The 15,602-nt window shown below is 39.2% G+C and overlaps 1 protein-coding gene across 1 annotated transcript in view; it reads right to left on the minus strand.

Moving 5' to 3' along the window:
- The window catches only part of si:ch211-158d24.2 (multiple epidermal growth factor-like domains protein 9), a 45,067-nt gene that overhangs the window by 14,416 nt on the left and 15,049 nt on the right, over nucleotides 1-15,602 (minus strand). The window contains exon 3 of the mRNA XM_026187179.2: nucleotides 4,423-4,562. Coding sequence (XP_026042964.1) covers nucleotides 4,423-4,562 — 140 coding nt within the window. The remainder of the gene's footprint in view (nucleotides 1-4,422; nucleotides 4,563-15,602) is intronic.

Consider the following 15,602-nt stretch of genomic DNA (forward strand, 5'->3'; position numbering starts at 1 on the left):
ATTCAATTAAAAAATAATATTAAATAAATAAAACTAATAAATAAAAAATACACACATCTTACTGATCTCTGCAGTCAGTAACATTACACATAAAGTGCAAACATAATAGCAATTGTATAAACACACACACAAACACGCCTTTAAAGTTTAAAGGCGTCAAATTGGACGGTCTAGCCTTCTGATTCTGATTAGCGTCACCGCTGTCTCGGTGGAGTTTAATAAACTCGGCCGTCTGCTTCTTGCTATCTAAAATATAACCAGACACTGGTGTAAATTCTCGACTGTCTCATACTTCTGTTTAATAAGTTTTCTGTTTGACGTTTAGTCAGCTGTGTGAAAACCAAGGAGGAACCCACCCGGGGGATTAATAAAGTTTTATTTTATCTAATCTAATAACTTTAATCTCAGCCAAACCGATTTACTCACGAACAAACAAAACACTGAAAAAAGCCCAACAATAACATTTTTAGGTTGTCTAAGTGACTTATATATTACGTTTAACCCGAGCAGCGAAACTCCGCGGTGATCTGAAAATGATGTGCCGGGAGTTGTGCCGTTCTCGGCCGCATCAGTAATCCTCGAGCTCCCGGCTAGCTGTCGAGCTGGTGGGTAGCAGACGCCTCTGAAAACGTCGAAGCACTTTTGCAAATATGGGATATCTTGATAAACCGAGCAGATATTTGATGTTTACACAACTACTTTCTCGCCTGAAAATATGTTAAAAGTTTATTTTGTGACCCAGAAAGATTAGTATGAGTAATTTTAAAACTTAGTAGCGGCCGCCATTGCTGGAAACTGGAGTTTGGCTGGGCCGCGCTATGAATTCTGGGATATGGTAGTAATTTGGACAGCCTTATAATCGCAGTATAATCGCAGCCTTTGCGGTTAGAAAATTGCACTTGATCATGTCGCGATATTATCGCAAATGCGATATATCGTTCAGCCCTAAATCGCATTATATTTATTAGGCTTGCAATATATCCAAATCAGTCTAATAGATGCCAGGGTTAACAGGACACCGGTAGAAAATACAGGTACTGGGGAACTTGTTTTAGTCTTTCTTTTAGGATGCCTGGGTCGTTGACCAAGGGTTTTGAATTTATTATATTATTTATCATTTCTAATCTTGGGTTTCTTTGTTAGAGTTCTCTTTTATGGTTTATGTCTCTGTGCATCCTTAGTTGCTGTCTCCCCTGTCTGTGATATCCCCATGTCCAGTCAGTGTCTGTGTCTGTCCTGGTCCCACGTCTCTGTTCCCTCTGTTGTAGTGCCTGCGTGTGAGTCTGTGTCTTTAGTTCAGTCTGTGTTATGTTTCCTGTTTTATTTTGAAGGTCCATGTCTGATGTTAATGTATCTGGTTTCGCTTCCCCTTGTCTCGTTAGGCCTGATTTGCCCCAGCTGTGTTTCCCTCCTGTTACCCATTCCCTGATTGCTCCCTCTGTGTATTTAAGCCCTGTGTTTCTCTGTGTCCGTGTTGTGATCTACCCTCATTTATGCTGTGTGTTCTGGCTGCCTGCTTATGTAAGTTCATTTGGATTTTTGTTACGTTTTGCCATCCAGCATTAAAAGCTGAGTTTTGAAATACACTTTTGCCTGCCGTGAGTCTGCACTTTGGGTCCACTACTCCTGCCTGCACACAGCGACACCTGACACTTTCCAGCCTTGTAATACCTGCAAGTCTCTTTTAGGCAGCTAAATAAAATCCAGGATGCTATGCCTGAAAAGGTGGGTACAGCTTTATTGCTCACCTATAGAACTTTCTTTCCCAAATAGGAAGCATTTCAGAAGTAGATGATTTAAAAAACAAAAAATATTTTTGCACTCTGCAAAAATGTTAATAATGTTACAAAGGCTGTGCAACTGCACCTTTAACACACCAACCAAGAAACAAGTTTTATTTATTTATATATAAATAGATCAGTCATGTCGACAGATATGATTAGGACAGATATGACTGATAGGTGTGGATGTGGGATTAATACAGTTTTTAGACTACATAAAGAAAGTGCAGTTGTTTTGAATGTTCAGTGAGACCAGGGAAGGACTGTATAAATACCAGTTCATTTGCATGTTGTGTTTACCTCTTCACTACAACATGCTCTGTCTTTCAACTTTACTCTCCTTCGTACCTTTATTTTCATTTAATGTTTATCTACAGATAACATTTAAATTTTACTGAAAACATATAAAGCAGGCTTTAAAACACTTGTTGGAAATACTTAATGTGGGTTGTTGCATTCAAGGAGATGTCCATGCTAATTCTCACTTTAGCATAACTGCATATTTTTCACCTTTTTTTTAAATTTAAAGAATTTTCAAAACATACTCTTTGCTTCAGTGCTTTATTTAAGAAAAAGAATCCCAGATTAAAGGCATTGTTGTTCTTGTAAATATCTGTGACGGCAATCACCACTATTGTGCTGTTTGGAGTTGAGCTTCGATGTTTGTTTGAACTGTTTTGCCTCTATGAGCTCTGACAAAGGTTATGTAGATGTGACTCAGTCTGCCTACAGGCTTATGCCATATCGTTGTGTAACCAGGATTTCAGCCATCACCACACAGAGGTTAAATTACTGTTTAAAGAAGAAGACAGAAAAGTGAATATCTAAATGCAACGACAGCTTGTTTTCAGTTCAGAGACACCAATTTATAAGCAGAATTTAATATGTTAAAGTATTATGAAATTTGAATGTATGTTTTAAGGTTCAGAGAGAGAGATTCTAGTGAAACATCATCTTGTTTACTTATCCCTGCATTAGATACTTTTAAGGTTGAAAATAATGTGTTTATGAGACAGTGTTTGGGATACTGCCTAATTTGCATTTGTGCAAGGAGTTCCTGTGTGAGCAGCCTTAGGGAGAAGCCACAATCGCTCTTTAAAGGGAGCTGTCAAACCTGAACTATGGCAATCCATAGCACTATGAACACTGAGCCCAAGTGAAGGCTAAAGAGCTCCATCTGCGCCTGCATTATAATGCAAAGACATATGCCGTCTAAAACTGCTACACACGTGCCCCACCCACACACACTGCCCCCTGTGCAGTTCCTCCTTTTCGGGGTTGTCACTAGCCAGTGATTTCTAAGTCTCAAGGCCTGACTGCTGGGAAGCGAGCAGCAATCCTCCTTTACATTTGAAGAAGGTGCAAACTCTCAAGAACACAAACCGAACTGGAATTGCACCCTAGTGTTTAACTTGCTTCTCGGGTTGCTGAGACCACAGACTACAGCAAATATTTACTTCAAGGAAGTAAAGTGGGGGAGTTTTGTGCTGCCAAAGATTAATTAAACTCGGCATTAGACTGTTCTCTGGGTATGCGATCAAGGTGTTACTGTAACCTGGACAAATCCAACATTTGAATTTAAAGAGTTTTGAGTATTTAATCAGCAAAGACTGGACAATTTGCACTGCCTTTCTTATGCAATGCCAATGAACAAAACAGTGCATGTTGAAAACGCTGCTTCTTTCATTCCAAGCTCTAACAGATTGGTGTTGTCCATGTCAGGGTTCTCAAGAAAAAGCCCAATGCAAAAGCATCCAACTGAAATTGACTGACAGTCAACTTTGGGATTTGCTTGTCTTCGCCTTGCTCAAGGACACTTTGACCCTACAACTAGTAGGTGTAGCTGATCAGTGTTTAAGTTTCAACTCTATTACCTGGAGTCTCTGAGCTGGACTTGTTCGCTGCCTTTTGGAGCGTTTCAATTGAATCATCTGACAAATAACACAAGCTGGTGTATGCTACAGACTGCCAAAGAAGTCTGCGCCTTTATTGAGTGAAATTGTAGTTGCTAGCAATAACATTGCTCCAACACAGTTTACTACTGGCTCTGAAAATCCACTCTGACAGCCAAAAACCAACGAGTGATGTCATGAATTTGGGGTTAAACCATCACAAGATTTATATACATAAATATCAGTTCCATTTACAAATACAGGTTATCTGTTGTCATTATTAGTAGTAGTCAGTACTGGTATCATAAAAAAAATTTTGTTTTTATGATGATTATAATTTTAAGTGAAGTTTCCATGTAAAATGAAGTAGGATAAAAAGCAGAGTAAAAGTTGTCCTCTAAAATGAAGCTGATTGTTTTCTTGGACTTTATTTATTGAGAAAAATGATTAAAAAAAAAAAAAAATCAGTCTCTGATAACAAATTACTTCAAAAAGGAAAGTGCTTCCAAATAATATTTATTGGAGTCAGTTTGTCTAAACAAAAGCTCTTATTTTGGAATCAGATTGTGCGGATTTGCAGGATTTTCTGTTTACAAGGCAGATGCTTTCACTAACTAAGCTACTGTGGCTCTTCACAGCTGACTCAGACAATCCTGAATAATGAAAAATTACAAAACAAAATAGGTTAGGTTTTAGTGACAATGAAAATGAGATCATTGAACTGCAGCGTTTGTCCTCAGCTGACTCACCGGACTGCGGATGGCAGTAGTTGGTGTGGTTGTTACACTGGCAAGGCCGACAGCCAGTGCTACTGAAGTCGAAGAAACCCGGGTAGCAGTCATCACACTTCGGTCCATACACTCCTGATTTGCACACACATGTCCCTGAACTGTGGGGGCAGAACAGAAGACAAATATCAATACCCAGTGGATCAAATACAGTCGCAGAAAGCATTTCAGTGGACCATAACACCATGGCAGCATGTCAATGAGGTACTCTGTGTGTGTGTCTGTGTGTTTGGTTTTAACAAAAGGTTTCCCTCCACGCCTTGATTAATTACATGAGGTGATTTATTAGTGGCAAATGTGGTAAGAAATCATGTAAAGTAATTATATACTGGACAAAGCTATGTGGTGCTGCTGAGTAGCATATAAAGCCGGATTACAAACAAAGGTAGCTTATTAGTGGACCTCCCAGCATGCACTTTTTTGAGAGTGGTTACCTTTGATGAAAAATACACATTGTGCAAATGTATATTTATTACATACAAAGGTAGCATAAATCAAGGTTCACAGTTCTATTTCTTGAATGCTGAAAACAAGCAACTCTTAAGCAGCTCTTATGTTTAAAAATATTAACAGCAGACATTTGAGATGTTTTAAAGAATACTGTGATCTTTGTCTGTCAGGTTATGAAACGTCAGAGCATCGAGAATCAAGGCTTTTATTGGCCACATTTTCTTTACATAACTGAGAATGATTGCTTTCAGCTGAGAAAATCTCATTGTATAAAACATCTCCAAGAATCCTCCAGCAAACTTAAATCCAATTACATCTGAGTTCTTCAGCCATAACACACTCGCAACTGAGTTATTTCACATGATAATGTGTCTTTCATAGATCAGACCTTTGCTCTCATTATGCTGTGTTAAAAATAGCAAATGCTCATTAATACAGTGTGAGTGTCAAGAAGAGATTTTGTTTTTCTCTCTCATCCACCGCTCACTGGAGGTAAATTCCTTGGAAGAGAACAATGCTAAATCGAGCCCGATCAGCTCTTAAACCCAGACAATGGACTCAAAAATGTAATCTTGGGACAATGACTTCAAAACAATTGAAGCAAATCACAAGTGACTCGAAGCACTTTCCATGAATGTGTGCGTGGGTCTTCATACAAACAAGGCTTTGTTAAAACAACTGCACTTAATGCAAATGAAGAGGCCCATAGCGATGCTTAGTGAGGCGTGGGCACTGTTGAAGACGAGGCTGGGAGATCAACAGTCCTCGATCCTCTGGCTACAACACACACACAAACATCAGGCACTAACAAAAAGTATCAGCGTGATACATCATGACCCTAATACAAGCAAGTGAAAGATATAATGTCCAGCTGCCAAAGGAAAAAATAAAAACACGATACAAAAAAACAGATTTATTTAAAATTGCCATTTATTACTAAACAGAAAGATACTTTGCTCATCAAAAAATGACAGAAAATGTAAAGGGATTTGTTTTTACAATAGCCAAATTATTTGTGTTAGATTAGATTACGTTCATTGCCATTCTAAACAAAAAAAAGTTCATTTTTTTTTTTCTTTAAGTGATTATAAACGAGTGTGTGGGGCTTATAGAAACTAGACTTTTGAAAACTGATTCAACATGAATTTTGTGAACCTGGAAAACTAACTAAACTAAAACACAAATTATTGGGGCAATATTATTTGTCTGTCTTTATCTGTTAGTTTGGTCAAACTTTTAGCTTGCAACTTTCCTGATGAGTGTGTTTGTAATCGAGATTCTACTTTGGCAAAATCAGCATGTGGTCAGAGAGCGAGGATACGCCTAATATGGTCATCTTAAGAATACCCCGTGTTTACACCTTCTGTTTGTGAGAAGCAGGTAATATGAAAACTGCTTGTAAAGTTAGGGGGGTAGGAGCTAGAGTTTTGTTTTTAAATGTGCTGAAACTTCCATATTTTATTGAGAAGAAAACAACTTGTAATGTTCTATCATTCAACTCTAACATTCACTCTGCATCAGGATCTGCGGTTGAGTGTACTTGAAAGCTGACTTTTGATCAAATGTGCAGCATCCCAGTAAGGCCAGATGGTCCACTGGCTTTGATTCCTTACTTTTCCTTGTATAAAATACAACCTTTCACCTTTGGCTAATTATACATGTGTATTTCTCTAAGAGGAAAAAATAAAAGAAAGATGTCAAACAAAAAACACTATACAGCATGCAGCTGCCTGAAATGAACACTAAAACATTTTTTAAGTATGCTATAATAAATAGCCATCTGTACAGTAATAAATACTACAAGGGACATCAGCTGGAAAATCAGCTAAACTAACATGATGCATTTTTCCTTTAAAGCACCGACATGTTTCTGCTCCAGCTGCCTGGCAGTCAGTCACACACTGACCTGTGGCAATGCAATGCAATCTGTCATCAGTTTCTAGTGATCCTTCCTCTGTGTGGAGCTCTAAATAAAGACTCATTTACTAAGAGCTGTGCTGTCTTAGGTGCAGCCTGCAAATCCAACAGGCCCTGTGTTGCTTTGTCTCTCCTTTTAAAATGCCTCTAATTCGGCGTTTTTCCTTTGGGGATCTTTTGTGGAATAACTACAACAGGTCTGAAAACCTCCAGGCCTTTATAAAGAGTTTTAACTTGGCTGGAAATTTAAATAAAGCTTTCAACAGACAAACTGTAATGCCAAAATATAATACTTCAATTGAAAGGTAATAGCCTATAGTCCCTGAAAATCGGTTTATAAAACATGTGGATAAAATAAAACCCAGCCTTCCCCCTAGATGGGTTCTACCAGAGGTTGATTCGTTCTGCTGTTATTTCTGCCCATTTAAAAGAAATAATTAAATTTAAATACATTCAGGGTTCTCTTGGGTGCTAAAAACTTTGATTGTGCCCACATTTTAGTATATAGGAAATGCTCTGCCCAAAAGAGTTCTGCTGGATTCAAATCATTACTTTTGGATCATGATCACACCAAAATAATCCTCTGCTACAAACTGGGAGTCTTGCCATCAGCCAGTGTTTTGGCAGACTCTCAGTGCTGCTGTTCATAAATGTCATATCCCTGCTACCTTCACATATTCAGCTCATTTCAACACACTTCCTCCTCCTTGCTTTAGTGCTGGGACTTCTCAGTTAATATGGTAGTCCTGGCCTGACTGATGTTAAACATCCTGGATCCTGTCAGAGGCAAATAAATATGTCACCAGTGACTGATTTATAATCAGAAAGCTTCTTCTTGCAAAGTTTATTCTTGTATTTCCCTCTTTTGACTGATAAAGGCCACCATTATGCAATGCCCCTTACACTGTCAGAACTGTCACATAAATTCTGATTTAACCTCAAACACTTTGCATGGTGTAACATACAGAGGACAGCAGATTTGATCTGATCTGTATTACTGTGGCTCATTCTATACTCCTACTGTTGCAACTATGTTTCCAATGATTCCTAGCAAGAGCTTTCTAATTCATATAACAATCGTCTGGTGATTAATGGTGAAAATGTGTTAGGATAACAGGATAAAACAAGTGTCAACATTTTGGTTACAGTTAACACAGAATTCTACACTGTGGTCTATATTTTGATCACAATCTTTCTGAAGTGGTTATTCTGAAGAGTTATCTTATCTTAATGCAGCTTTACTAATGACTTTACATTGACGTGGTATTGCACAGCGATGCAGCCCGTCTGTTTGTCTACTGTAGCTTCATCTAATCTATAGGAACTCATAGGTTTGAACTAGGCTTTAAATGTTTACGTTGCGTCTCAGTGGTCCTGCTTGTGAGATTATGAAGACCCTCTCTTTGTCTTCTGTGGCCAGAAGGAGGGGGTTTGTTATTGTTTTGATGTAGTTTCATGGCCCCGTGCTGGCCAAGCTGCTCTGCGTCAGATCTGTGTGTTAAGTAGGTCAGTATAACATAAGCGACAAAGCTTAACCCCATTCTGCTGCTGCTGCCACGCCAGCGCTGCCCCATTGGCTGCTCCTGTGTTGGATCAGGCCAAATGTCCTCTCTGTAACGGGGACGTTGACAGTTCAGTTAGCCACAAGGTTCAGTAAAAATAAACAAGGAAGTACACTAAGCAGGTTTAGTTGCTTTTCTGGTTGAGCAGTGAAATGCTCAAAGGGTGTGTTAACCAAAAGCAGAGCCAGATCTCCCTTTGCCGTCTTAGCCTTTCATCTGTATGAACGTGTCCAAATATTCCATGTTATAGCAGGGCTTAGCGCGTCTGGTTTTACGTTCACTTCCCACGATCATGAAAACAAAACAAAAACAAGGGGGAAGAAAAGGTTCTCTTTTTTTAATGTAACATGCTCACATTTTTCTAGCACTTGGCAAAGTCATCTAGACTACAAGTCATATTTAACCATCGTTTATTTAGCACTTAATTCAATTTTAGCACTCTATCTACCTCAAACCAAAGCCAATTTACATTCTCCAATTAACTTAAGATGACCATGTCTTTAAACGCTTGGAGGAAGCAGGAATGCCTGAGGTACTAAAACCACAAAACAAAGATCACTAACAGGCTCTTGTTTTGTCTTGTAAATTTGGGGCACCCCATCACTTGCCTGTATAGCAGCTCCTCTCCTTACAAGCCCAAACTCACTCAGTATTTAGTTTAGTCTGTGCTAAGATCATTGAATCAGCAGGATCTACACAGGGGGAGCAGAACAGCTTTAATGATTGCAGGGTTCCTTTTTTGGGAATCTCTAATGGTTTCTCACCCCAGTCATCTTCTGCAGTGCCCTGAGGTCTCGATTGGAAGTCAGCACTCCTAAGCTTTCTGTCTAGCTAACAGACAGGTCAACACAGGCACGCAAACCTGCTGTTGCATGTGTTTTCTTATTGGCACTCAAACAACCTGCAGTAGAGCTGCCGGGTAGCAGGGACTAGCAGCTGCCCTTATGAGGGGGGATTACACTCAGAAACTATCCTGTGCCTAACTACTGACTTTACAGATGCAATATTCTGCTTTTCAGGGTTTTCCTTAAATATTTTATACACCTTTTTGTGCATTCAACAGGTCAGCAAAGTGCAAAGGGAGTTCTTCTCTCCTCCAGTAAAGCCTGCTGCTGAACTCTCTCAAATTTCATGCTGACAACCTAGGCTTTTCCCCTGCTACTTATCAAGGTCACCATGTAAAGTTAGGCATGCTCTCAAACACAGAAAAAGCAGCTGCCTCAAAGGCCACCATTTTTAATTTACTAGCTACAGTCACTTTTGCTAAGTTTAAATCTAAAAATGTGTAAAGAAAATTGAATACCCATTGGACTGAGCCAGCTTAAAACTGCAATATGTGAAGAATACTATGGTTGCAATGAAATTCATCTCTCAAATGGTAATACCATTATAGGAAAACATTATTTGTGTACCTAATTAAATTAGCTAAAGGATTCTTTAAAGACATTTTAACCAAAACTTTCAATGTGCATTACCTTTAAGCCTTTAAGCTACCTGATATAAAACACTGAATAAATGTAGTCCGGAAAAAGACTTTTGCATTTTCTGCGTCATTTCTAATAATACTGTTCGCCACTGAAATATCACAATCGGTGCAGAGTAATGCTAGATGAACAGCAAAAATGCCTCCAGTGACCTGACATAGACACAGAAACATCTGTAGCCAAAATCAATATTTCATTACAGACTGTGGTGCTTTTTGACACAGTAATGGTAAAAAAAAAAAAAAAAATCCTTATAGACATTGCCCACAGGATCTGACCCACATACACTACTGACTCTTGTGTTCTGACAGATGCAAGATGATATTAAAGCTCTTTTGTCAAAGACTGGCCTGACCTAACCCAACAAACTGGGTAACAGTGTGTGTCCACTTTACATCACATGATTTGCAGACAGACAGAATGCAAGATCATGAGAGAGCAAAAGAGGGGAATCTCATTAAGGTTGTTAAGAAGACTGAGCAAGGACAGAGTTACAAATGTCACTCGGCTTTAAACAGTCGCCAGCCCTGAGAGAATTCTATTAGAGTGGGTAATAGAGAAGCTTAGTGTCCTAGGACAGGGTCAGTAATGATCACATATTTATATGTCCGCATACAACAGCTGCTGGTGAGTTATTTAGTTAATATTAACATAAACAGGTTTGACAAGTTCCTCATTCTCACACAGCAAAGCACAGACTGCTATCCAGTACCGTACAGTGCTTAAAACAGTTATTTCCTTTATTTCTTTGTGTTCAAAAGGGGAAGGAAATCTAGCTAAACAGTTATTATTTAAACTAGTATAAGTCCAAAATTTCACTATTGGTGAATAGTGAAATGCATACCGAAATACCTGTGAAACACATTTGTATTTGCTAGACTACCTAGCTAATAACTGATAAGGTAATAATATCAGCTGAAAATATTGTTTAACTGATCAGTCAGGCTCAAACTGAAATTAACATGGTCCTATTAACACTAAAGAGGACCTATTCTGCTCCATATTTAGGTTTGGTTTATTCATGGGTCAAAATAACTGCCACTGCCATAAGAGAGCAGAGAGCAGGAGGGTGGAGTATTCAGTGTGCAATGGTATTTAGGGAAGTGATAAATCAATTCACATGAACGTCACAAAGGTTTAAAAAGCAGAACACTTCCCTGAAACAAGATGCACATCATCCTCATTACTTCTTCACAGCTGTAGATTTCCAGTAAAAATAAAAATAAGGAAATACTTTCTTAAGTAAGCACTATTCTACTAAACTACTGAAGGCAACCACCTATGTTACTATAGAATAATCCCATCTTGTAGTGGGTCTTAGTTAGGGATGGGTATTGTTTAGGTTTTATCCGATACCGGTGCCAAACCGGTACTTTTGAAATGGTGCCGGTGCTTAAACGGTGCTCGAACCGGTGCTTAAAGAATGGAGAACAAACTTTGTCCAAAAACCTCTTATGTTTTTATTTTTAGCAGTCTCTTTTTTCTACAGAATGTTAATCATTAGCTTTTTCTGTTGATACAATATACCTCCTTTGGTTGGAACTGGTGCTACACTGGCAGGGCTAGGGCCAGGACTCTCCTCTTCGGGTTAATGGGGGATGTTGCTAACTCCGGGTCCGATAACAGGCATCACACCCGCAGTAGATGTGCTCGGTGTGAGATCTTGCAGCAAGCTATCAAATACGGTGCATTTCTCGGCTTTTAAAAAAACGCTATGCGTCGCCAGGTGTTTCATCAGATTCGAGGTGTTACCTACTTTGCGCAGTATCACCTTAAAGCACTTGTTGCAGGCTGCTGAGTTTGCATCTTTTGCTGTGAAGTACAGCCAGACTTTTGACCGCTTCGCCTTGGGCATTTTTAATCTGTAGCTCTGCTCTAAAAGAACGTACGTGCCTGGGCCCGCTTACTATTCTTGGAAAGTTAAAATGATTGGCTAGAATCCAAAGTGTATGACATCTCAGGGGAAAGAAAAGCACCGAAATAAAGCACCGAAATGTGCGCTGCTTTTCGGTCTGGTTACCACCGTTTATGTCAGAACCGGTGCCATAATGGCGCTGGATATCGGTACCCATCCCTAGTCTTAGTGCAGGACAACAGGTTCCTGTCATTTTAGCTCCTCTGCCTATCAAGCTATCCTGTCTTTAATAAGAAAACTTTGATTGGTTACCCAATCAAACAGGTATTTGTAGCTGTCCTTGAGGTCTACAATGTTACTTTCTGGTAGTTCGATCCCCTCAGTTCTGACTACCTTCCCTCTCTTTGTTGCCATCTGACTACACTTCTCCAATCCAAATGACATTCCAATGTCATAGCTGTATATCCTGGTGGTGTGGATCAGTGAACGGATGTCTTGTTCACTCTTGGCATACAACTTGATGTCATCCATGTACAGGAGGTGTCTGACAATTGCTCCGTTCCGTAGTTGGTATCCGTAGCCAGTTTTGTCGATGATCTCACTGAGGGGGTTCAGGCATAGGCCTGGGGGGCAGTGGGGACAGAGCATCTCCTTGATAGATCCCGCAATTAATGGTGACTTGTGCTATGGGCTTGAAATTGGCCTCTAGTGTGGTATGCCACATCCCTGCTAAGTGCCTGATAAAGGTTCTAAGGGTCCTGTTGATCTTGTACAATTCTAGGCATTCCAGGATCCAGGTGAGGGGCATCTAGTCATAAGCATTCTTGTAATCAATCCAAGCAGTACAGACTGGTCAGTCTGCTCTTGCAGTCGTGGGACGACTGCTCTGTCTACCAGTAGCTGGTGTTTTGCTCCTCTTGTATTCCTGCCTATTCCTTTCTGTGACCCACTCATGTATTGAGCCATGTTCCTATTCATTTTAGCTGCTATGCTATGATGCCTGACAGGAGCGTCCATGTGGTACTGAGGCTGTGACTGAGTCTCATTGGAGTAACCATCTGGAAACCTGTGTGATTATGCAAATCTTTAAATGGCATTTCTAAAGGTTTAGACTTCTGCAGGAAATCCACCTTCTAACTTACATAGTAACCAGAAACTCCTTTACTCCCTACACCAGAACCTTCAATGCCATTCAACTGGCTGGCATTCCTCCTGGCGTGGAATTGCATTTCTAGGGAGGTGCACGTCCAGTGGCGTAACTCGTGACATAATTTACGGCATAGATTTGATGTAGAAGTACAATTCACGTGTAACAGAAACTACTTTTCATAGTTTTGTTCTCCAGTGAGGCAAAGTTTGGGGGTTTTTTCGTTGTTGTTTTTTTTTTTTTGCTTTGTTTGTTTGTTTGTTTTTACAATCTTACCCAGCCCTTAGTTTTGTTATATAGTTTTCATTCATTTGTCATCTTTTATTTTCCCAAACTGTGGCTTAAGGTCTTTATATTGAGCATTCACCACACTTAACACTCCTCCTGTGAGCAGAGGTCACATCATTATCAGCAGTTCTGTTGAATGGTGAGTTAATCTACAACCCAAGGCACTAAAAAGTTTGCTTGTGCTGAAAGATTTCCGTTTCCCCATTTTGTATGCCCACTGCAACTTAGTTAAAGAACACAGATGATCATTTCACACTGAGAACAACTAATGTCATCTCAGGGTAAAGAACAGTCCAAATGCAAAGTACTGGAAGGCACTTTGGCCTCTTTTTATCCAACCCGACTTCCTCTTCCTGACATAAGCTACTGCTGTCAATTTATAAATTCATTAGTTTGATCACATGTGACTCTGAGTTTGAGGATAGTGGCAGATATTCATTGAGCAGGGCTTGGGCATGCTTTATTTTCTCTTAGAGGCTATACAAGAAAAAACTGACCTTCCATAAAGTGGTTTCTGCCTCTGTGCAGAAAAACGAAATGAAGTAGATATTCTAGAAAGAAGGTCTTGCTTTTCAATTCTAAGGAACAAATGTGGAATTCTGGCATTTAAATTGAAGTTTTAGAGAACTGAAAATAGGCGCTTTTAAGCATCTGCCTGAGATGTCGTGTCATCTATATTTGGCTAGCCAAACAGATAAATGCACCAGCAAACAAAAACAGTGACTCAGAAATGCAGGGGACATTCTTAAAAACACTCAGCATGTGTATGCAGCATGACAGCACAACCAACAAAAATCTTCTACTTCCACCCCGGCAAATGCCCCAACAGAGGCTCACAGAAGAGCACAGCGTTGAGCACTTGCTGTGGGCTACAGGCTGTCCGGCAGTTACATAATGCTGCTTCACACAGCAAAGCTCAGACTTAGTTGCTCGCTTGGATTTAGGAAACTACAACTGTGTTATAACTAAATGCTGCCATTAAAGCCTATCAGGCTCTCGACAACCGTGCCAGACTTTCTAGACCTTTTAAAAAGTGCTCTAGAGCAATAGTTCTACAGGATTTCTGTGGGTCTTTCAAGGTCGTTTGCAGTTTCTTTTTTTTCCACATGTTTTTGGGTCCAGTATATTTTCAGAGGAATATTTTGTGTTAGTTAAGACACAACACTGACCTATAAATCATTCAATCATAAAAAAGGCAGCTAACCTAGGGGATGAAACAGTGCTGTATCTGCACTTGAAAAATAACTGAGCAAAGACCCAATTAAAGGGAACTTAATTACTAGCAACTTGTCACAAAAACACAATATGTTATCACTTCACAAGCTGAATCTATGAAAAATGCCAAAAATAACAGTTTGACAGACAGTTTTGCACCAACAATGCAATTCCCAAAAAAGCTATTAGCTAAAAACTGTACACAGACATTTTAGGAAGCAGCATTGTTAGTTTCCAACCTTCTAAATATCACATTATGCCAACAACACAGGAACAATATGTTGATGCATAATCACATGCCATGTTTTTGAAATCTTTATGTAGAGAAACAGACATACATAATCTACATAATCTATACATTTTATTCATTGTTAAGTTATGTAGAAGAAACATTAACAATTTACATCTTCCTTAGCAAGGTTTCACCATTTCCCATTTCATATTTAAAAAGAAATAGATTCCAACTCAACAAGTACAGTAAAGGTTTTGGTTTGGTTATACTGACCAATTTTTTTTTCCAAACAGCCAAACTCTCTTATTCCTAAGGGTGTAACTTGCTCTGTCACTCTAGTAGAGTTGGCTTGTGAGCTTTCTGCCATTGTCATAGTTGCAAATTATTCCTGCCTGGCCTTAATTAACCCACTGTCAGTCCAAAAGTTTCAGGAAATTTGTATTTTTAACTTTTTTAGGCACAACCATTTAAGAGTTGTAGTTGAATACTTCATTAGCACAGAAAAATGTTCTAATACTATTTTTTTCTTCAGCAGTTCTGGGGCTAAGAGCTTAATTCTTGTGGAAATGCGGCTGTGCATTCTGTTCAGCTCCGAAGAGCAAGCAGACAGTCCTACTTGTGTAAGAAAATTCATCCAACAATATTTTAAGCAACACTTAAAATATCAAACACTTGTTTGATATAAACAAAGTCATATAATCCGCAGTCTTAAGATGTGAAATGTTTAACTGTTTTCAGCCCATTTCCAGTCTTTATGTCAGACTATGTGAAAGAGGGCTCTTAGTGAATCTTCTGACAGAATTAAGTAAATTCTCTAAAATGTTCCAGTTTATATTCTTGCTTTGGTTGAATATGCAACGTTAATGACAGAGAGTAGGAGGAACTTTACAGGTGTGATGAGATGACTGTCAGGAGTGAAACTCATCATGTTCCATGCCTAAAGGTAACTACTCCTCCCCAGCTTCTTGACCAGGTCAGTAATTCCTGAACT

The sequence above is a fragment of the Astatotilapia calliptera genome, chromosome 12 (genome assembly GCF_964374335.1).
Source record: "Astatotilapia calliptera chromosome 12, fAstCal68.1, whole genome shotgun sequence".
Taxonomy (NCBI): domain Eukaryota; kingdom Metazoa; phylum Chordata; class Actinopteri; order Cichliformes; family Cichlidae; genus Astatotilapia; species Astatotilapia calliptera.